Source organism: Diadema setosum, chromosome 19 (assembly GCF_964275005.1).
Source record: "Diadema setosum chromosome 19, eeDiaSeto1, whole genome shotgun sequence".
NCBI lineage: Eukaryota > Metazoa > Echinodermata > Echinoidea > Diadematoida > Diadematidae > Diadema > Diadema setosum.
Genome location: NC_092703.1, coordinates 27,974,306 through 27,999,210, shown reverse-complemented (window position 1 = coordinate 27,999,210; position 24,905 = coordinate 27,974,306). Strand labels below are relative to the sequence as shown.

At 38.4% G+C, this 24,905-nt stretch overlaps 1 protein-coding gene across 1 annotated transcript in view; it reads left to right on the top strand.

Moving 5' to 3' along the window:
• Positions 1 to 24,250, top strand: part of LOC140242635 (1-acyl-sn-glycerol-3-phosphate acyltransferase gamma-like) — a 29,802-nt gene extending 5,552 nt beyond the window's left edge. Inside the window, exons 2-8 of the mRNA XM_072322390.1 lie at positions 10,608 to 10,777; positions 11,445 to 11,606; positions 14,908 to 15,061; positions 18,434 to 18,536; positions 19,447 to 19,525; positions 20,641 to 20,854; positions 21,806 to 24,250. Of these exons, the coding sequence (XP_072178491.1) occupies positions 10,608 to 10,777; positions 11,445 to 11,606; positions 14,908 to 15,061; positions 18,434 to 18,536; positions 19,447 to 19,525; positions 20,641 to 20,854; positions 21,806 to 21,963 (1,040 nt within the window). The 3' untranslated portion in view covers positions 21,964 to 24,250. The remainder of the gene's footprint in view (positions 1 to 10,607; positions 10,778 to 11,444; positions 11,607 to 14,907; positions 15,062 to 18,433; positions 18,537 to 19,446; positions 19,526 to 20,640; positions 20,855 to 21,805) is intronic.
• The last annotated feature ends 655 nt before the right edge of the window (positions 24,251 to 24,905 follow it).

Here is a 24,905-nt window from a genome sequence, read left to right as displayed (position 1 = left end):
ACTGACCTTAACAGTATTTGTCTTGGAATATTGATTCATTTCTTGCCATGACATGAGTGTAGTAATCTTTTTACATGACTATGTAAAAATTTGTGACACTCAACTCGTCTTTTTGATGTTTTCCTTTCAGTCCAAAAGGAAGACAAAATAGTATCATGACGTTTGCAATTGTTCAAAAGGTCTGCTATTGATAACTCACAGACTAATCACCAAGGGGCTGTTCCCAGGCCCTCCCTCCTCCAGTCGAGCAATCTACAATCTACACGCGCGCGCAAATTCCTCTGCCATGTGGTTTGCCAGCCAGCTGTCGGAATGTGCTTTGAAGTTACATGGCAGCCTGGCCTGGCTGGCATGAATGGGTGTCGAGTTTCAATCAATATCTACTGTTGTTTTATTCTTGTATTTGAACATGTCGTTTCACCTGACAGAAACACGGAAATCGGGAAGGTGTAGGGGAGAGGTTTTTGTTGTGTTGCAATGTGTGTGTGTGTGTGTGTTTCCTCGGTTTTTTTTCTTTGTTTTTTTGTTTTTGTTTTGTTTTGTTTTGTTTTTGTTTGTTGTTTTTTTTTTTTGGGGGGGGGGGACCCGAGGCCAGAGTGAGGAAAGATCAGAGTGAAATGAGTGCTAGTTTCTTGTCTGGATTATTGACTGAAGAAAGATAAATTGATTGTTCCTTTAGTGCTGAAATTTTTTATCTGTTTAGACCTTCTGAAGGAATAAAAAGACTTGACTAGACAGTAATAAGTCACTTGACTAGCAAGTCAAGAAAGAGGACATAATGATAGTTGTTGATACTGCAGGCCAGGCTTTGATAGTGATACACAAATATGTAATGTCCCACTGCATGATTAACTGGATTGCAATGTATTGACTGAAGAAAGATTTAGATAGATTGATTGTTCTTTTAGTGCTGAAGTTTTTATCAACACTGCTTATTAAACTGATTATCATGTATTCTGTTTGCAGCTTCTAAAAGAATAAAAACACTTGACTAGTAAGTCACTAGTTGAGACTCAGAGACTTATTTCACTTTGTATATTTTTTTTTTGAAATTTGTAGACAGCAGTGTAAACAGTCGTGTAAACAGCAGTGTAAACAGCCCTCTTTATCATCGCCATAATTAACCTCGCAGATTTACACATTATGCAATACTCTTCGAACATTATCACTGTGGCAGCCTAAACCGCCATTTGGCAACCTATAAACCACCCTTTGGCAACCTAAAAAACTCTATAGGTTGCCCGGCTGGCAACCAAGGAAAAAAGTTAAGTGAGATCCCTGTGCATGTTTTGACAGTCGAAATAAATAAATTGTAATCCTGATGTTTCATTTCATTTGTCTTCATGGGTGTGTGGTACAGAGGTTGGAAATCATCAGGTATACACTATGCATAACATGTATGAATGTATACGCGATTACACAGGTAAACAAACTTCAAATAGCAATCATTTAATTTTTGTTCATTTTTGCATGCAAATACATGTAAACGGAATTTGCATTTTTTGTGTGTACAATTCATATGGGAAAACGGAATTTCCGTTTTTTCACCATGTTGAAACGGAATTCATGATTTTCTGAAACGGAAAAGGCAATTTTTTGAAACGGAAAATCACTGCCCCTACTTACCCTCTAGAGGTGATTTGGTAAAAATTCTCTTACCTTGGAAATCATTGAAGGCGTTGCACATCACCCACTAAAGAATCTGCCTGAAGGAGTTAAGGAATTATGAAGCCATAATTTGTGCATGCTATGGACTGTAAAAAGCTTATCTAGGTACACCAATACAGTAGGTGAAAGAAACTTATTGGTCAATACTATGCACAATGTCTGCCTTCATATTTCACTATTTACCCCCCCCCCAAAAAAAAAAAAAGAGTAAAAGAAATTACAACATTGCCACCTTTGTGTCATGTAATAAATGACTAGTCCCACATACCCACATGCAGGGCTTGACACAAACTTTTTTGTCTAGTGGCCTGATTTGGCCACTAAAATGTTTAAATCTTAGATTTTTGTGGTTCGGAATGTAGGGGCACAAAATAAAGGCAAAAGTTGCAATTGATTTTGAATCATAGTTGCCTGATTGGGTCACAAAAAGGTAAATTTGGTGGCCCAATACCAATTTTTAGTGGCCCCAGGCCACCGCTAATGTCAAACCCTGACATGTGTGTCTGTTGCACACAAAGGGACAGATGAGATGATCTACCATATTAAAGGTACTAGCCCACATTTGCAAACCCACGGAAATCAAAACTGCATAAAACAGGTCCAATATGACTTCAAGTACAAGTTATAACAGTAACATACCTCACCTGTCGCTCTTTGTCTATACCATTCGATAAAAGAGAGAAAATCATCGTTTTAAAATCAATTTTCAAACCGGGTCAACCCGACCCAAAATCGAATTACGAGCGCGAGCTGTAGCTACGTACATTGTACATGTAACACGTACGTGGACCGGAGCTAGCGAGCGTTATACGCATGCATACGGATTACGGTGCATTTTCATTTATTTTTATGAAAGTAATGGACTAATTGGAATGAAATTTTGCACAGGTGTTACTGCAATCATACCCAAACTCCATGCGAACTATGAGACCAATTGCTGCAGGTTTACAAATGTGGGCTAATACCTTTAATCATGGTAAAACCTTCTGGAATATAGGATCTCGGCTTTTACCAAGTGCAAAATCTTACTCTATACCTTGATTAATTAAAGTAGTCACTACCGGTATCTGTTTTATACAACACACCTCTGATGCTAACTGGCAAGGTCCAAGCCATGACTCGAATACACAGTGACTTTCAGGGCAAATGAAAAGGAACAGGAAACTTTGCATATGACGAGGATCCGGTGGGACCACAAAATCATTGTGCCCTATTAAAAAGTTTGCTTGACCGCCTTAGCGTGCATGATAACAAAAATCACGCCATGCTGCTCTGCTGTGAATGCCATGTGATGAAGAGTCAACCACTTTTGCAGCAAGAATCAGATTAGATGTATTGATATAATGAAGCCATTCTTTTCTGCTCTGTCATATTAATGGCAGATGCATAATTAATGGCTGGTCTCTTGTAGTATTAATCATTAATGGCAGATGCATGCTAATGGTTGGCCTTTTGTACTTTCGCTTTCACGTTTTAAGTACAGCCCATAGTTTCTCGTAGCCTTCTTTTACGCTGAAGGTAATAATAATAATAACAATAATAGTGTATACTTTTAGAGCGCAACAGTCCATCAAAAGATACTCATGGCGCTTTTAGTCTCAAGGTTAGGAGAAGAAAGAAAGAAAGAAAGAAGAGAGAGGGAGAGAGAAAAGGAATTATGTGACATCTTCACTTTTGTTTTGTTTCCTACAACATGTTAAACAGATATGTTTTTAGGGATGATTTAAATGATTCCACAGAGGATGACTGGCGAACAGTGACAGGGATATCTTTCCAAACTTTTGGTCCAATGTAGGAGAAAGAACGAGTTCCCCATGAATGCTTAACCTTAGGTATCTGAAATGAAAAGGAAGTAGAGGATCGAAGTCTGCGAGGAGGGTTATAACAATATAAAGAATTCTGGAGATACTCGCGTGCAGTTGAGTGAACTACATGATACACAAGAAGAGCAATTTTGAAAATAATTCGCTTTTCAACGGGAAGCCAATGGAGAGAACGTAACACTGGCTCGTGATATCTCGTGTTTGGTGATCTGATGTCATTTCTGAAATCAAGTGCTTGATACAGTATTGTGATTAGTCTAGCGGGCGACGTATTTTTAGCCTAAATCAGTGATTGGCAGTCAATAGAGGGCGCGACGATGTGGAAGTCAAGTTGACTAAAAATACGTCTAGTAAGAAACCTCCGAATAGAGGCGTGGAACCGGGTGTGGCAAGACAGTTGTCAGTCGCCAACTCTCGAAGTTTTATTGGCTGAGCATCGGATGTCAATCAAAACACGTCGCAGAGCCCGAAGAAATGCTAGTCTACTCTCCTAGGTATACTACAGATAATCTTTCAATAAAAATACAGTTTGCCTGTCTCTTTCAGCTTACTACAGTATTTTTTCACTCTTCTCCATTCTTTTTGAGGTGTATTACATCTTACCTTACTTCAAATAGAAAAGAATGATGGCAATCAGTGCAACTGACTTCAGTTGTAAATCTATGAGGGTTTTGCACGTGGAAACTACGCCCAAATTACTGCCGAATGCAAACCTTCAATTATTGGAGTAAAGTCTATTTGATATTTACTTTAATTGTACGTTTCGGAAATGTATTTGATATCATTACTCCCCTTTATCATTTTTAACCATGAGTTACTATATATTTTGTGTTAAAGGGTGTGTACAGTTCTGGTCGAGGTGAAGATTTAGCTTTTAACGTTTTGCGAGATATTCAGAAACCACTCTATGAGATGTCAAAGAGCATGCGGTTCTAAAGGGTATCAAAAGTTTATTCGATGAAAATCGGTTTTGAAATGGCTGAGATATCCAAAAACAAGGTGAAACAAAGAGATACTAATAAAGTTGGGGCATGTCGCCTTTTATTATTAGCACTTTTTTTGATATCTCAGCCATTTGAAAACCAATTTTCATCAAATAAACATTGAATCCTTCTTAAAATTACATGCTCTTTCATATTTCATAAGAGGCTTTTCATTATCTCACTTAGGAATGTTCAAAACATGAATCCCTACCTCAACCAGTACTGTACAGTCCCTTTAAACTTTGCATGATATTTGCTTAACATCAATAAAGCTGCCGTCAAGACACAATCTCTATATCAGAGCACCGCAGACTTTAAACAGGCATTTTCTGTCGTGTTCCGCGTGATCACACTGTCACGGAAGAACCCGTCCGCAGTAACATGGGCGTCCAAGGGGAAAACAAAGAGGAGCTGCGACACAAAAAGATTCCTGCAAAGCCAAAGGCACCGGTGAAATATGGTGCATTCTTTGCAATCATGAAATTACGAGATGCCATCTATGTGATCCTGGCAACAAGTAATGATAAACCGATTCAATCTGATTCACATTTCTTTACAAATGCAAATGAGGACATCTTTCTCACCATTCCGAATGCATGCCAATGCAGAAAATTAAGATAACCAATGAGGCTTATGCATACACACACACGCAAAGGAAGAAAAAAAAAAAAGCACGACCTACTTACGAAACTGAAGCATAACACGCACAATATGTGACCATGGCCAAAGCGCCGGAAAAGACAAGTGATGATCATTTTTTATCCAATTTCACGGTTGTCAAATCAAACATCCACGAATAATTTTTGTACATGCTTATATAGTTGGTAGCTCATGGTAATTCCTATATATTATTTTCCTGGTTTTCATATCTCAGAAAGTGCTTCGAGGGACGTTATACATTGGTTGAAAAGTTAAAGTTATATTTCCAGGGCCCTGTTTTATGAAGAGTTAAAATCGATTATAAAGTTGATTTCAACTGTAAGTCTATGGCAGACTGTGTGGTAAGGAAATTTAAAATCGATTTTATCTCTTGATAAAACGGGGCCCAGGTGTACAGCAGGTCAACGTGGCATCACAAAGTATAGACATTAGGTAAATGTTTGGAAATGCGCGAGCGCCAGCAGTATTTTTTTTAATATTTTTGTTGAAAGTGTGAAATATGACTAGGGAGTATAGGCGTAAATGGGTAAAACATACTCTTTAAATATGGATGCACCTCAAGTGAGCATGAGGACATCTGAATTGAAATTTTCAAAATTGTTGCTCTGAATGCAGTGACGAACGATTTCAGATAGAAGCTTCGCTTGCATGTGGAGATTCACCATTCTCACTCCATAGAAGATGTTAAACACGATACCGCTTTTACGCTTCGCGAAAGACCCTGTTCTCTTTTATCAGCACACTGTAATACTTTTCTTATCAAGCTTTATCCATCATGATTTTCTGCATCTATTCAACCAAATATCTGTATAAATAACTTGCGTTAGTGGCTAGCGCACGAAAGACAGAATTTTCATTGCTTTGATAGACGTTTGCCTGAAAAAAAAAAGACACTTTTCACAATGTCCAATTCAGCTGACAAAGAAAGTGACTTTGTTCGAATGGCGAAACATGGAAATGTGATCCTCTATAAAGCTATAGATTCTGTCCAGCGACACATACATCGCCAGTCATGATGGAAGTGCCTCAGTAGAGTAATAACTTATCGAATAATATCGAATAATAGGATATGAAGTGAAACCTTGCGTTCTATATGTGTGCAAATAGGCCGAAAACTAAACCATTATTTCAACGACTACTAGTAGGCCCTACTGTAAAACATGCTGTCATCCATGGTTTACAACTGCCTGTCTGATGCATTTGAGTTATGAGAGTTGGAAGGGGCTGATCTATGATTTGGGCCGTATTTCAAAGGGGATTATCAGCACATACACGAATGCTTTATTTTTGACGTTTTTAGTTTGTGTATGTTTGTCATTATACTTGTCCTTGTGTGTGTCAATGCGTGTGTGTGCACGTGTGTAGGCATGAATACGTGTGCGTGTTTTCATTCAATTTTTACTGCATAATATTTAACCTTTTTATTATTGCTGTCACATCAACATATTTTGTAACTAAAAGAAGAATATTTCGTTTTCGGAATAACGAACCTGATTTCATTATCAGATTAACGATCCTTGGAATGATGAATCCCAGAAAGGACATGAAGGAACATATCAATCATTTCTGAAATCTTGTCAGAAAATACGAGTATAATCATTTCTTCTGAAAGGTCGAGTCAAGTGAATGTTATTTCAACAACCACGCCTAACCTCTAAATGAGATGTTCCAGGCGAAAATGGCACAAGACTATTTAGCAGAGCCATGTACACGTGTAACTTCTAGCGATTTGGACATGGACACAACTCTTGCGTGTTGGGCCTCAGTTGCGTAATACGTCTTGTGTGTGTGTGTGTGTGTGTGTGTGTGTTGGTGTGTGTGTGTGCGTACGTGTTTGTACGTGTATTTTACCACAGTTGTTCGCTTGTTGATGATACTCAATTTAGCCATATTAGTTCATGGGCCAAGACCCGAAAAATGGGTTTTTGGTACCACCTGAGGTGGCAAGACCTTTTTGGTGTCATTTTGTTTGTCGGACATAGATGTGCTTATCAAGCTATGATAGCATTTCCAAATGAGTAGCTTGGTCATAATAAATGAATTTTTAACCAATTTGGTCTCGTTTTTATATCCAGGCTGCACTTCTGAATCGAAACTAAACCGCTATACAAAGAAGAGCACTGCCTTCTGTATGTCCACAGGTGTTCTGTTGTAAACGCGGTGCGCTTAGTCTTTATTCAAGGCAGCGAAGGGAATATCCAAATGGTTATGATGTCCACAGCTGTCACGCGGTGCGCTTAGTCTTTATCTAGACCAATGTACCGTTATCATATTTAAACTTCCTAATAAAAGGGATTATCTATATTGTTTTTATACCACCCTCTCAACAAATACATCAGTTTTAAACAAAAATCACTCTGTTCATTTACAACATTATTTATTATAATGTATCGTAGTGTACGGGTACATTGTTTTTGCATTATCTTTCATTGTTGGATGGAAATAAAGCGACATTGGCGTGGTATTAGCGTTTTCACTGTAGCGTTTTCACCAGCTGTAGCGTTTTCACCGGATAATGATAAAAAATTGGAAAATATGATAAAATTCACGAGGAATTGCTCTGTTGTTGTTGTTTTTAGATAAAGGGATATGCATTGTATTATAAGCTTTGGATATTCCCTTCGCCGTCTTGAATATTAGACTAAGCGCTGTGGACATCATAACCCTTGGATATTCCCTTCGCTGCCTTGGATAAAGACTAAGCGCACCGCGTTTACAACAAAACACCTGTGAACATACAGAAGACAGTGCTCTTCTTTGTATAGCGGTTGGTCTCGATTCAGAAGTATAGGGATATAACAACGAGACCAAATTGGTTTAAAATTCATTTATTATGACTAAGCTACTCATTTGGAAATGCTATCATAGCTTGATAAACAAAATGACACCAAAAAGGTATTGCCACCTCAGGTGGTACCATTATCTGGCCTGGCCCATGGACTAAATTGTACATGCAAACAGAATGGTCACAAAGATGTCCTCATATATGCATTTGTAATGAAATGTGAATCAGATTGAATCGGTTTATCATTACTTGTTGCCAGGACCACATAGATGGCATCTCGTAATTTCATGATTGCAAAGAATGCACCATATTTCCCCTGGGCTTTTGGCTTTGCAGGAATCTTTTTGTGTCACAGCTCCTCTTTGTTTTCCCCTTGGACGCCCATGTTACCGCGGACGAGTTCTTCCGTGACAGTGTGATCACAAGTGAACACCACAGAAAATGCCTGTTTAAAGTCTACGGTGCTCCGATATAGAGATTGACGTCTTGACTGTAGCTTTATTCATGCTAAACACATATCATACAAAGTTTGATACAAAATATATGGTAACTCAAGGTTAAAAAATACAAAGGGGAGTGTCGATATCAAATACATTTCCGAAACGTACAATTGAAGTAAATATCAACTTAGACTTTACTCCAATAATTGAAGGTTTGCACTCGGCAGTAATTTGGGCGTAGTTTCCACGTGCAAAACCCTCATAGATTTACAACTGAAGTCAGTTGCACTGATTGCCATCATTCTTTTCTATGAAGTAAGGTAAGATGTAATACACCTCAAAAAGAATGGAGAAGAGTGAAAAAATACTGTAGTAAGCTGAAAGAGAGAGGCAAACTGTATTTTTATTGAAAGATTATCTGTAGTATACCTAGGAGAGTAGACTAGCATTTCTTCGGGCTGTGCGACGTGTTTTGATTGACATCCGATGCTCAGCCAATAAAACTTCGAGAGTTGGCGACTGACAACTGTCTTGCCACACCCGGTTCCACGCCTCTATTCGGAGGTTTCTTACTAGACGTATTTTTAGTCAACTTGACTTCCACATCGTCGCGCCCTCTATTGACTGCCAATCACTGATTTAGGCTAAAAATGCGTCGCCCGCTAGACTATATTGTGATATGAAATGTCTACATTTCAAAAGTACTGTTAAAGTGTAAGTTACAGTGTAAGTTTGCAACATAAGTGTACCTCCATTCAACCCCGTCTCCACCCACCCCCTCCCCCCCCCCCCAAAAAAAAAAGAGAATAAAGATTAATGCTGTATCAACTCTGTGTAAAATGTTCACTTAAGCATTGTAACAAATGCTTCTCACATTGATATTAGAAGCTTACTGAGTTTGGTTTGAGGTTAGTTTTTTTTTTTTGTTCTTGTTTTTGTTTTGTTGTCATTTTCCTGGAATACTACAGACATCTGTCTGTGGCTGCTTTATAGATTAGATACTCATAGTTTCTGAACAGCGTATAGTAGGTCAATGTGACAGTAGATGATTGCAGTGTTTAATTGGTGTCCAGCATATGCTGTTTTTTTGTTTTTTGTTTTTAATTTACAAACTGTTAATGGCCAAACAATATTTAAGTCATGAGACCAAAAGTGGTTTAGCTTGATACAATTAAAATGCATGATTTGCTCACGCATCCCCGTTCAGAAGGACATGGTTCTCGCTATCATTAAAATGAACCACGCATTCACAAGAAAGCTGCTTATCACTGTATGTGTTTGTCTAGTTTCACTTTCAAGTGTGAAAAAAAAAAATGTCATGGCTGTTTGTCAAGCATATGACATGCCTCATTAAAAAACAGCAACACTTGGTGCAGTATTGTGTCATTTTAGGACATTGTTCACCATGCACTTTTATTTATTTATTTATTTATTTATTTATTTATTTACTTAAGAGCAGTAATGTGTACCTACAGACAATGTGAACAAAGCTATTACTTGTTGGCCACATTAATCTAAAGTCATATACTGTATACGCCGTTATTTTCGCGTACAGATATTTTCACGAATGACGAGGTCATAGACATTTTCGCGAGGTGTTGTTTTCGCGAATTGACGCCGACGCTTACGTTAATACTCCATCAACAAAGCGCAAGGAGACAATTTCGCGTGTTGTTAAATTCGCGATCCAACTGCAATTCGCGAAATTCGCGAAAATTAAACCCTCGCGAAAATAACGGCGTATACAGTATTACACAATTGTACATCTAATCCACTCTTTGGGTTGACTAGAATTTTCTTTTAAGCTGCACATGGACAGCAAAATGATTAAAAATGTGTGGCACAGACAATGTGGAAACTATTCATTTTCAGAAAATGCTCTAATGACATTGTATATCATAAACCAAAAAGTTTATAGTTCTGTGTTGTTCAGATTCCAGTGGGCACTCTAAAGAGGTAACCTTGTTCAGTTTTTGTTTAGCCAGTAACTGTAGTTTCCAAGACCGAAACCACTTAGACTGACTGATTATTTTTCCTCCTATTAGATCTATAGTAGCAACATTTGGAAACATCATTTCAAAGTCGTGCTTTAACAGCTTTTGTGCAGCTTGTTTTGTTCATTAAGTTCTTGGAAGGGGGCGGAATGGGGGTGGGGTGGTGTTATTTATGTAGCCATCTGCTCTTTGTGTCAAATTTCCTGGCATGAGATGAAAAGTTTGTCTTCTCCCTTCTTTCTCGACATGCTCAGAGTTGGTCTGGTTGACAGACTACTGGTCGGGGTCAAAGGTCCACTTCCATGCCGAGGATGACTTCCTGAAGAAAGTGGAGGGGAGGCACGCCCTTCTCGTCGTCAACCACAAGCAGGACGTCGACTGGCTGGTCATCTGGCAGCTGGCTGAGAGATTCAAAATGATGAGGGTAAGACATTGCTGGAAGGCACCTCAAGAAAATTGCCCCTGTGGTTCCTTCACATGTGACAGGCATTTGATCATGTTTAGATTGAAGACCATCATTAGCCACAGTCATGCTGGAAAAACTTCAGCAATTTTGACTCTGAGAACACTTCCTGAAGTTTGCTTGTCTGTTCACACTGGCGGCCAAACTTCTTGAAGTTTCAGTTCTCGATAAGGTCTCTAAGTTTGGGTCACTGATGCACATGCACAGCATAGAAGAAGTTGTGTGTGCCATCTAACAGCTAATTATTGTTATAAATGCAAACAATTCAAACATGTCACAGCCAAATGACCACATGCTTTGGAGGCACTACAGACAGGAAGCAGAGTAGTCGTGTGGCAAACTTTGTGAAGTTTCAGATGTAAACAATGTATTTAGTACAGTGTCGTGAATCAAATCAGTTGCCCAACATGTTACTGCACTGCTTGTGTGAGATTGCTTCATGTATGAATTGCTCTTGAAATGCCAAGTTTAGGAATGATATAGATCATAAAATTTTGTATTTTGTTACTATCAGAATCTTTTTCTTTTTTTCTTTTTTTTTGCTTTTTTTTTGTTGTTGCTGAAATTGGTTTTCACCGTCATTTATTTTTCAAATTTTTCATCCTTTTGTTTTCTTTCTTTTGAGCAGGGTGCTAAGTGTTTGATGAAGAATGAAATCAAGTATGTGCCTTTCTTTGGCTGGTCCTTCTACCTGACGGAGCAGCTGTTTGTCAATCGCAACTATGCCAAGGACAAGACAAGCCTCATGAGGCATCTGAAGAATATAACCACGTACCACTTCCCCACCGTAGTAAGTACATGATTCCAACCTTATGGTAGACTGAAGATGGGGAGGAGGCTTCGCGTAGTAACATGATCAGCAGGGATACTCTGTGGTGCTATGATTGTGCTATGCAGTGTATTACTCTTTCAGAAACCTTTATGCAGAATGCCCAGAAATTGTTTGTTTAAGGTGTCCTGTCTTTGCAGTGAATATTTCATTGTGATTTTCTATTTGGGCTTTTGACATTTTTGAATTGTGAGTTGCAGGTGAAGAGTGTTCTTATTCAAATTCGCAATAAAACTTGAAAAACAAATTTATTTTTACAGCATAGAAAGCAACATTTCTGTTCTATTATGAACCCAAGGTATCCATCATTACATGAGAGAAATTTATTGTGGGTGTGCTAAATACATGACACTTGAGTCTGGGTGGCAGGGGCTTATCTCAGGGCTGCCAACCTTGAGTGAGAGTTTGGCGTGAGACACTGCGAGGGAGCGAGCGGAGCGACCTCCTGGCTAGCGCCTGGCGGCCTGCTGTGCGCCCGTACGTACTACGTACACACAGTGTATGTAAAGCGATGTAAAGCACACGTCATAGCCATACATGTACTGTAATTTGCCAAAAGTACAAGCTACGCTCAAGTGGTATAGGTAGAAACCAATTGTAATCCAATAGCTCGTCTTTGCGCGCAAACCGAAAACGATTATTATTGGTTAAGCTTTACACCCGCGCGGGAAAATCTCAAAATTTTGGGCTTGGGCATATCGATATTCGGAATATCAGAGAATTTAGAGATATGTTTATTTTTGTAGTCATGTACATTCCATTTTGGGGGTTTAGCGTGAGATTTCGTTTATCAGAGTGAGACAGTCAAAATTGGTTGAATTGCGTGAGTCTCACGCTCAATGCGTGAGAGTTGGCAGCCCTGTTATCTTGGTGCATATATTCATTTTCAGTTCATCAAAGATCCCCGTGTCATACATTGCTAACTGCTTCTCTGCTTCCAAAGTGGCTACAGGTTCTATGGTACCTTCAACTATGCTTTTCCTTTATACTCAAATATAGTCATTCATTTATTTATTTTCAAAAACCCACAATAATGATTTTCTGATGTAACGAGGCCTCATTTGATCTTCCATCACAACACCAGCAAAAGTCGAAGGAAAGATTTATGTGGTATGGGATAGATTATGAAAGAAGAAGAATTTCCCAGCTGTAAGATAATGTATAATTCATCAAATATTGTATGTTCCTAAGGAAGTGAAATAAGTCAAAGCACTATATTCTGGTAATTTTGCTTTTTGAAAAAAAAAGAAAGAATTCTCTGCTTTCATGGGTACTTCAGCACAGCACACCTGAGTGACCCTAATCTGTAAACCCTTTTTTCTTCCTTTTCTGTGAAACTGCATCTCTTAACTCTCTCTTATTTCAATCACTTATTGAATGGGTTAGGATGGTCCCATGTTTTGCGCTTCTTTTTGGTGGTGATGTGACTGAAGGTCAAGCTTGGAGCTCACTCTTTTAAACTACTGTATACGCCGTTATTTTCGCGAGGGTTTAATTTTCGCGAATTTCGCGAATTGCAGTTGGATCGCGAATTTAACAACACGCGAAATTGTCTCCTTGCGCTTTGTTGATGGAGTATTAACGTAAGCGTCGGCGTCAATTCGCGAAAACAACACCTCGCGAAAATGTCTATGACCTTGTCATTCGTGAAAATATCTGTACGCGAAAATAACGGCGTATACAGTATGTATCCCAGAAGTGGAAATTCATTTTACGGTTCTTTTGTTGGTGCTGTGATTGAAGGACATATCGTCGCTGGGGCGACAAGATCTCGGTATCTACAAAATGTAAAATGTTCAGGAGAGCAAAAAACAAAAACCAAACAAAACCAAAAAACCAAAAAAGAAAACATGACAGCCAACGCACTACATCAAATGGGAAAGCCTTTCATTTGACATGCTGTGATGGCTTCATTTTTGGGATAAGACGGCTAGGATTTGGACAGGACATCACTTAGGGTGGGATTTCACGGAGCACGCGAACGATTTGCGAAGGATGCGAATGACAAAATCCAACATTCAGAAAAGTTTTTCTCCGAATGTGTTCCGACAATGAAGCCGAAAACTATTCTTGCGCAATTTGTGCGAAGTTCCCACGACGTATGTGCGATTGTCGTGTGTATCATTGTTAAAGTACAGCATGTTACGTACACGAAGAACACGCGACGGAAATGCGAACAACGAAAAATTTTCAATAATCATTGGAGAAAATGTACCAAGGAGAGGTGGAAGCAATAAAAAAAAAATCAACTCAAATCAGCTTTCTTGAGTTGATTTGTTTTCTTTCCTCTATTTCTCTTTTCGTTTTCTCTCATTTCTCTATCGTGTGTTTGCCTACATTTTTTTCCCCCTAGGACGTATCTCCACTAGTAAAGCATTTGATTTTTTTTTTTGCAGTTCCTCCAACACATAATCTCTATAGTTCAAATGAAATTTACATACTTAAGTTTGATTTTAAGTGTATTCTGCGATTTTTTTTTTTTTGTATATCAAATATTCTTTCTCTTTGCTAGTCTTTAATTTCTTTTGTTACTATAGTTGTTAATAATTGTTTGATGTTTAGATGTATGCTACGATTTCTATTTGCAAAAAACGTACAGGGCATACATCCCCCAAACGTGCCCTAAACGTTCGCGAGAATGTCTCAAAAGGTACGCGAACAGTTTGCGATTACGTCGTAAAATGATCGGAAAAACTTCGCATATTTCGCGTAACATACGCGAGACATTCGTTGAATTTTCGGAGTCTGTTTGGGGTTTCACGAACATTTTGCGAACATCGCGCTTGTCTTGCGAAGGTCTTGCGCATATGACGAAGCTTTAAAGACAGTTTCGAGAACAATTCACGAGCAAATCCCGACTAAGTGTGCGGAAAAGGTTCGCAAAAAATTTCAAACTTTTTTGAAATTCTCGCCGAAGTAAAAACGACATTCGCGAACAATTGACGACGCTTCCGAACCCTCACGTTTGTTTGGCGATCTTTTGCAGACTAAAATGCGAATGCTGGACTTTGCCATTCGCGTCATTCGCAAATCGTTCGCGTGCTCCGTGAAATCCCACCCTTACACTGATTATCTGACCATTAATTAAAAAAAAAAAAAAAAGTCACTTTCAGTTTCACCAAAATTTGAGATACAAGGTCTTGCCACCCCAACGATGATATGTAACATATCATTGAACTCGCCTTCAACTGCTTCTTACCATGCTTCTTCTCTCTCGCATACCGCATAACAAAAACCAAAACCAAAACTTATAACCACTCAGACGCTCATCTTCTGTGAAGGGACCCGCTATACCAAAGAGAAATACGAGAAGAGCCAAGAATTTGCCAAGCAGCGGGGACTTCCCGGTCTCAAGCATCACCTATTGCCGAGAACCAAGGGGTTCAACCTGTGCATTGAAGCCTATAAGGGAAAAGGTATACTAACCCCCGACTTCTCTTATCTCCACCACTGGTGATGAGGCGCTCTCCCTGAACCCTTATTATACCCATCGGAGGATGCTTTGATGTTAGATTGTCTATTAAACGCTAAGTTACATTAACCTAACAAATCATCTTCTATTCTATATCATTTTGATGATGCAAGTAAAATATCATACACACAATATTATGTCTTACATATCATTATGGGTACTTTGTTTAATTTCACGTACAACTCGCTTCAGTATGCTCGTAGTTGTGTGCAGAGAAGGTGCATGGTGTTCATTTAGTATGTAATGCCTATACCGATGTGGAAATGCACTGTCGGAGTGCAGTATGACACTATGTGAAATCAGACTTACATTCAAAAATCAGATGAACAGATTTGTGGAAACTTCATCAAATTGTGACATGAATTCAGAAACTGTTCAGAATTTGGAGGAAAATAATGCTTGCTTTCACTGAATGGTCACTTTGGTCATTACTGCATAAATGCAGTTTAGCTGAGATGATGATGTTGCCAACTAATGTACCCCTCCCCCCTTGGTTTGTGTTTTAAATTTCAGTGTAATCATATTTTGGTGCAATGATTTATTAGCTATGACCCTTCACCCGTAAAAGTCATCATTACAGTATGGTTGTAAGATGACAAAATTTTGACGCAAAGGATGAAAGCTGACATTTTGAGATTTTAAGTGAAAAAAAAAAGAAAGAAAAATTGATGAAGACTTCTTGGTAAGTCAATAGTACTTATGTGATGATTTGACGTCATCGCCTTATGTAATTTGCAAAAATGGTAGCTACATGTATTACTAGAAAAGACTCTTAGAGAGTGCAGACCTCCACAAGCAGTAATTGTCCCCGCCGAACGAGTTCGAGTAGGGGACTATGAAACGGGCTCCGTACGTGTGTGTGTCCGTGTGTCCGTCCGTCCGTCCGTCCGTCCGTCCGTCCGTGTGTCCGTCCGTCCGTCCGTGTGTCCGTGTGTGCGTCCGTGTGTGATCAAAATCTTCAATTTGCTACTTCTCTGTCATTTATGAGCCAATTTTGATTCTGTTTGCTTTATATGATAGCACTACATGGGAGCTTTGAAACTTCTACACAGAATTTCAGTCGTGACCTTTGACCTTGACCTTTGACCTATATTGTACATTTTGCTACAAAATGCTACTCCTTCGCCATTTCTAACCCGATTTCGATTCCGTTTGCTTTATGTGATGGCACTAGGTGAGGGCTTCAAAACTTCTACACAGAATTTTGACCTTTGACTTCTTTGACCTTTGACCTTCATTTTTTGACCTATATTGTACATTTTGCTACAAAATGCTACTCCTTCGCCATTTCTAACCCGATTTCGATTCCGTTTGCTTTATGTGATGGCACTAGGTGAGGGCTTCAAAACTTCTACACAGAATTTTGACCTTTGACTTCTTTGACCTTTGACCTTGATTTTTGACCTATATTGTACATTTTGCTACGAAATGCTACTCCTTCGCCATTTTTAACCCGATTTCAATTCCGTTTGCTTTATATGATGGCACTAGTTGAGGGCTTCAAAACTTCTACACAGAATTTTGACCTTTGACTTCTTTGACCTTTGACCTTGATTTTTGACCTATATTGTGCATTTTGCTACAGAATGCTACTCCTTCGCCATTTCTAACCCGATTTCGATTCCGTTTGCTTTATGTGATAGCACTAGGTGAGGGCTTCAAAACTTCTACACAGAATTTTGACCTTTGTCTTCTTTGACCTTTGACCTTAATTTTTGACCTATATTGTACATTGGCTACAAAATGCTACTCCTTCGCCATTTCTAACCCAATTTCGATTCCATTTGCTTTATGTGATGGCACTAGGTGAGGGCTTCAAAAATTCTACACAGAATTTTGACCTTTGACTTCTTTGACCTTTGACCTTCATTTTTTACCTATATTGCACATTTTGTTACAAAATGCTACTTCCGGCGGGGACATATGTTACGCACCGCGTAATTTCTACTTTTCCTTGTTTCAACTCATATTGTGATTGCCCCCTATATTATAATCTGCATTTACACCCTGTATATCATCTGCATTATTAGATTCTGTGAACAATCTAAGCCTACCCTCACTGCCAACTAGCAGTCACTGTCTCCACCATACATTCAGGCCTACAACGCAGTGGCTCTGAAAGTAGCAAGAGCAAGAGCGCCATCTAGGGTTCAAGATTGGACCCTACCAGAGCTAAAGAAGCCTTTATTAAAAAAGAAAAAGAAAAACAAAAACAAAAACCAAAAAAAAAAACAACAACAACAACCTGGATCCAGACAGTAATCTACCTCACTGCTAAAATTCAGTCGTTATGACCTCTTCCTTGCGTCATAAATTTTTCATGAAAATTTCATCCAAAGCCCGTTATAACTGGGTTACTTTGTAAACAACACCAACAAAAACATAGCCTTCTTGGTGGAGGTTAACATACACTGCTTTGTGAAACCGTGAAACTACTAAATTTCAAACTTTTGTCATGCATTGTAGGTCCACTGCTGATTGAACTTTCACCTTTTTTTCAGTTTGATCATTGCCTTTGCTGAAATCCATTTGGACATCATATGTGACCGTGCACCTCAAAACGAACATAAAGTCGCACACACTGATTTTGCGTGAGGACTGAAAATAAGTGAAATGGGTCAACCTAGCCGAACTTGACTTTTTCATACTTTATGAAAGAGCGGGTCTTCTTTTACATTATGCTAAAATTTGGTATCTTAAAACGGGCAGGAAAGAGTGTTTTTTTTAGCAGTTTATCTCGAACATTTTTGGTAGAATAGTGTGATTAGGTGTGTCTTTAGAATCCCTTTTTCATTTCTGAAAAACCTTGTCCACACTCTTCACTTTCAACTCTAATAACTTTTAAAAGGAGTGTGCTACTGCTTTGGAAGTTGGCATTAGTTATGGACAGAATGTGTTAATGAGGCATGTTAAATTTCAGTTTAATCTGATAATCCCTTCATTGTTGTTACTCTGGTGGTTTACTTCCTATTTTTTGTCCCATTCATCGCACAGCCAGCACGGTTTGGTAAAGATTAAGCGCTTGAATAGACACTGTACTTCAGAGCCTCTTTTCTCAGTTCACACTTTTCCTGAGTTTGTGTTTTCTTTCCAATATTTAGGTAGGTTAGGAGAGTCCATTTGATTTGAGTTATACATCATTTTAAAGCTTAAAGTCTGCTCTTTTAGAATATGGTCTTAACTAAAAATTCATGTCTGGCGACTTTTTGTTTGTTTTGAGGTGCAAGGTCACATATTCAAATGCATTGAAACACAATAACCAAATAGATATACCTGCACTGCATTTATCTTTCTCCCTGTTTTCCTCTCTCCACAGTACCTGTAATCTACAATACAACTATTGCTTACCAAGATAATGTTGAACCCTCAATATACGACCTCATTTGTGGGAAACAATTCGACTTTCATGTTTTTGTGAGGTGAGTGCTGCAGTAAGAAATTCAGAAAATGTGTTGGGTGTTTGAATCGGAGATCAAATCACAACACAATTCTGGTGACAATTCGAGATAGATGTCTTGTTTTCTGTTAAATGTGTGTATATACATGTATGAATTACATAAACGTACACACCCGCGTTCACATTTATATGCAATGACCATGTTGAGAATCATAAAGTTGCAGAGTTGCAAAGTCCTTCTCACTGTGCAGGAGATTCCCTGAACACTTAGATATCTGTCAATGTCATGACAAAAGAATGCAAAAGTCTTCCTGATTTGAGAATTATTTTTGTCCTTATGAAATTTCTGTACCACACAAGTATTTTCCTGACTTCCAGAATTCCAGAATTTCCCTAATTGTGATGTCTGAATGTTGGCAATCCTGAAAGAGATGAATGAAAATGTCACCAAGATATACTGTATTTTCCAGTGTATTGCAAAAGAAAAAAATTGTCATCCAGTTCTATTTTGTTCTACTCCACTTGCTTGTGTGGTTTTAACTATTCTTCAAAAATTTGTTAGAATAATTAAAATGATTTCCATTTTTTTCATTTTCATTGTCTTTGTATAGATACAGGCAATGTTTTCTTCTTTAGATGACAATGATAATCAAAGCTTGTAGATTTTTTGTAAATATTGGCCATTCCTTGCATGTGTAAGCAGTCTTTCAAAACTCTGTCCTATCTAATGACAGCATAAAACATACACATATCACGGCAAAATAACTTTGTTATTAAAACAGATAAATTACCCTGCCAATGAAGGAAGAGTAGCTGATACAAGCTGTATTCTGTTTAAAGGTATGTGGGGAGACTTTTCATGCACCTCCTTCTTGAAATTACTTCAAGGATTCTGCGAGTTTTGCATGTATTTGATCAATTCCAACTTTCAGAGTGTTACCGTTAGACGAGGTACCGACTGATTCAGAGGACGCAACTGCCGAGTACTGTCACGAGCTCTACAGAGATAAGGTAGGACATTTACCCTGTTATTACTATGTGACAACCTGTTAACATATTACATGCCAATGATAATTTACCTGGTGTTTGTGAGTGGTTGGTCCATGGAGGGTAAAAGACCCGGTAGTGTTGGGATACCCATTGAGTGGGAAGGTTGGTCAGGCTCGGATACATTCAAAGAATCCCAGTACTGCGTCGTGTGCAGCTTTATCATATCAGTGATCTCTATGTGAGTGCACACACAGGCAAAGAGTCTTGTCTGAAGTCTATGATTACTGATCAGCGTATGCTTCGATGCACATGTTCACCTTTTGGTGCTATTCATAGTTTTCAAAATATGTACCCTGGTGGGCAGCAAGTGAATCAGGGGGGTGTTTCATGAAGCTGTTTGCGATCAGTGTGCTGAACTATTGAAATTCTGATAAGAATAGCACATCAGAACTGATCACTTGTCGTTCGTAACTTAAGAACAGCTTTATTAAACACCCTCCAGGCCACCCATGAATCCCCATCCTACATGGTCATGAAAGGTTTCTCCAAAAGTGTACACGTATGCATAAGAAATGTGTGGAATTATGCTGTAATAACAAGATATTCATTGGGTAACGATAAAAATGTGAAACATTAACCAAAAAGGTTTGCGTCTCAGAACTTACCTGATTGGGGTCAGGCTGACTCGGACTCGGGGAAAACTCAGCCTCGCTTTGACGGCTTTGAAATACATGGCTTGCATATTGATCTCCACGCCCTTAAATATCTTGTAAACCAGCTAAAGAATTTTGACCAAAGCTATCCACCCCCCCCCCCCCCCACACACACACACACACACAGTCAGACATTATCCTAATGTGTAGCTAATTTCTTGCAGAATCTAAACATACATTTTCATAGTGTCAATATTTTTCTCGATATAAAGTTATCTGTATATTTATATTTTGTAGTATTCAATTTCTCTATTTGTAATTTTTCTAATTGCCCAATAACATGAACTAACAAATGCACACTTTGATGTACATTTGCTGATGGAAATAAAATTGAATTGAATTGAACTGAATTGAATTCAATTGTCCCCTGGTAAATATTTTCTCTTTTTCTTCTCACCCACCCTCCCCTTCTCTGTGGTATAGGACAGAGCATATGAGTACTTTTTGGAGCACAATACATTCACCGGCTTCGACCCAGCGTATCCCGAGCGAGTCCTCCCGCCCACACTTCTACCTCTGTACGTCATGTCCTTCTGGATGCTGCTCATCGGTGCGCCCCTGGCCTACTACGCCGTGGCAACGCTCTTCTCCGGCTCCGCCCTCCTCATCGTTGCCGTCTGTGCAGTCTGTTACGCGGGTATGCCTCAGAGACATTTTTCTGTAAAATGAGGAATGTTCGCGTGCATTTTAATTTCACAAATTTCACGAGCGCCATGATTTCGCAAAATCTTGTCTACACTATATGCATTGAATGCCAGGGGCAATTTGTGAAATATTCATGCTGCGAAAAAAGCCGTCGGCTCCAATTCACGAAAATTTCATGCCGCGAATGTATCATGTTTTACAGTAAGATTTACGAGCCTTTCTCCAAGAATTCCACATTAAAAGGATGGTACAGTTTTTGTTGTGATGGGGCTTCAGGTTTCCAATATTTTTGTGAGATAGCGAGAAACCTGTAGTGGAATATGAAAGAGCATGTAATTCTCAAAAGAATTCAAAGTCCATTTGATGAAACTTGGTTTTAAAATGGCTGAAATATCGAAAAACAGCAAGAATTTAGATTTAAACCCTTTGTACAATCAAAAAATGGCAAAACACCTTTGAATGTGTCTGTCTAATATTCACCCACTGTGACAATCACATATCATAGGAGACATTGGATGGTATTGGTGCAGACTTGAGGTTCTTATTCTGACTTTGATGTGTTTCAAAATTGAGATAAATACCTGAATTAAAGTATAAGTTCCAGTTATTCATACCTGTCTTGTGCATTGTCAGTATGCACAATACTAATAGTCTTGTGTGAGTGCTCTTCAATTTGCCTCCTTTTGAAAGTTCATGCAGATTTGAATGCGTGCCGGTCTGCACATGAAAAAGAAAAAAAAAAAAGATAACAAAACCTAGACATAGCCATGCCTAGAAGGACTGTATAATGTTGTTTTGTTCTAAAGCTTTCTTGGAACTGCAAGAGTAAAATAAGTATTGTTACTGTTCTCAAAATTCTATTCAAAGCATGAGCTTCATTGCTGCTGTTTTATTATTATTATTTTTTGAGCTTTGTAACTTTTATCTCCATTCTTCTTTACAGTATTATCCTTCAGTAAGTCCTTGCTCACTGTTACAGTATCATCCAAGGGCTCCACCTATGGTGGGCAAAAGGACAGACGTGCTCAGGGAGATGGCCACTATTCAGCAGCTGCTAATGGGGGCAGTATAACCTCAGAGGAGCACAAGAAAGAAACATAATTCTGGTACAAATGGATGCAGATGGGTGTATGCAGTTTTGCCCCATTTTTACATCTAATGATGCCCTCCATTTTTAACTGCAGTTTTTATACAGGATGACCGATTTTGTAGTGATGGAGCACTCATAATCCATTAGTGTTGGTTTCTTATTTTCAGTTTAAGGATGAACAACTGCTCATTGCTATTCACGAAACACAATACATTTACTCAGCACAACTTGAAAAGTCAGGTAGGTACTTCCTGACTTCGTTGCTGCATCATTTAAAAGCCATTCACTACCATGTACTCTACAGCATCTATTCTTGCAATAACCTATGACCTGAATAATCCCAAAGGAGGTTTATCAAAATCACAGTCTAAACAATGGAGTAGGCTATGTAATGGACTCGTAGACTTGTTACTGTTTACATAGTGATGGTATCTTCACTTACAAGATGTTTAGAGAGAGTACATTTCAATGCAAAAAAAAAAAAGAAAGAAAAATAAGTGTGCTGCAAATGCTATGTCAATAGATTGTAGCTTGTGCTCTCAGATAGTAAATTCCTGCCTTATCTGTTGTTTTGCATTAGAGGAGGTTACATTTTGCCAAATCAAGAACTGGTCGTTATTACCTATTAAGCTACATAGAGGCACTGTATGATTTTAAAGTGTACTGTAATGTTAATGACAAGTGTGGTGTAGGCAGACACGATGGACAACTGTCACTAGCTGGATTGGGATTTTGGGTTACTTTTTTTTCACAATAGGAAGAGAAAAAGTTTTCTTACAAAAAGCTTTCCAACATAAAGGCTTTGTGAGGACTAACCATGGAAATCTGTCCTTGTATTGCAACTGATGTCATGGTTTTTAAGGCCATATGATTCACTTTCTGGTTGCAGGAGGAAATTCTAAAACCGACATATGTGCTTGCTTAATTCTGAAGGTGGAAATGGAGAGGAATTATGCTGCATATTAAAGCCATTGTCAAAAAGATATGTGCAGTTCCCTTTGACAATCATTTTTTGATCATTATTATTATATTTCCTCAGCCAGCCAAGCTTTCAAAAATATACTTACGACAAGTTTGTCTTGTTTTTATTTTCTCACCAGAATCAGACTGTACTACAAAGTGAAATATCATAAGCTAACAATTCAGATGTACTGTACTGGACATTGATGGTAATTTTGATCATTCTTTGAATAGTATTGTAAGATAACAAAGGGAAATTTGCCAAGGTGATTACCGTTATCTCGTATCATGCAATCAGATATGCTTAATTTTTCTTTTTTCTCTCTCTCTCTGGCTTGCATTACCCTGTAAGCTCCAATTTGTCAATATTTTTATTTCCTGTGACAAGACATTCACTTATAAGCCCTCAATGTCTTGTTATTGTATGTTTGGTGTCAAGTACACAGGGTGTAATGCTGTGATTCATCACAAGAGTCAGTGTATGATGTAAAGTGTATGACTCTTGTCGTTGCTATTGCAAATTTTGGTAGTGCAAAAATGAGTGTGCATAGAAAACGTCTATAGAAAGGTCGCCTGTACACCATGGTAAACAATGAAAGCACCACTAGTACATGTATTTTATGATAGGAGAAGGTTTCAGAGGTATCAAGCAAGCACATGCTTTTCTCTCTTTTGATAGACCAAATTGCAGAAGTACCAGTGTATACGAAACAAGGGTATCTGCTATTTGATATTTTGTCCTCATGCTTTGAGTTCTTACGCCACTTTCTACTTGTTTTAAAAAAAGAAAATGGAAGGGGAGAACAGCCTGTCATGCATACAGTCATTTTTACAGTCACTCCTACCTCCATGAAATCATTTACCTGTGGTCCTTTAGTTTTCTTTTGTAATCCAGGTAGCAGATAGGCCCTACTATTTGTGTGCAACAGACTAGTTTGATTTGTTTTCGTTTTTATTTGTTTTTGCTTTCTATTTGACACTGCTGTGTGGAGAAGCAATTGAAGAATGAAGAGTCACCACAATGCCTAGCTAATGCAAAATCATAACTTGCAATATGAATGCTGTGTTGCTTTAAGTCACTCGTTAGCTGGTAGGATTTTTGCTACATTTACTCTTTCTGGCTGTGTTTGCATAAACTGTCACACTATATACTCAGAGTATATCACAGTGGATGTAGAGCCTCTGTTACTTCACTTTGCTATGCAAGTAGAAATATACAGTGACACAACAGGGTTGTCTTCATTCAATTCACAAAATACTACTGTGTTGTTAGTTATTAAAGTTTGAGTCTTTTTTTTTTTTTTTAACTCTATTTGTTCACTGCCATTTATGATGGGAGGATTTGATATTTCATTTTTAATAGCTCGATGGTGTCTTCTTTGATTGCCGTGAACTCATTGCCAACAGATGCCAGGTTAAAGTCATTTATTAACTCTATGGGTATCAGCCTATGTCATTTTCTAACTCTATGGGATAAAATGCCATCTTCCAGTAGGGGATGGGTCACACATGTCAACACTGTTGCTCGGCAGACAGGCTTGTCTTACAGTTTAACAGGGTAGATAGAGCTTATTGAAATTCACTCTTTTATTGTGAAGACTAGTATGTGTAGACATAGACATATTATGTAGCCTACTACTGGGCATTACCATATATTCATTGAGTGATTGCCTTGTACGGATATCTCAAGATCACACACTATGTCAAGGTAATAACATCTTAGCCGCTGATATTTTTCATGTTTTTTGTTTGTTTGTTTTTTTCATACAATCCAGCATCAAATCACTTTGCCCTAGCATAGCAGTCCATCTCTTGTGGTTAGTATATATTCTTTAAGTTAGTAAACTGCTGCTACCACCCCTGTGAGATTCAGATACTAGTTTGTGAGAGCCAATTGCCAAAGATAACATGGGAGGTTCTTCCCATTTGTAAAGCAAAGTATATGAATCCTTTATTGCAATCGAGTACGGCAGATATCATATTAGCAGCTGAC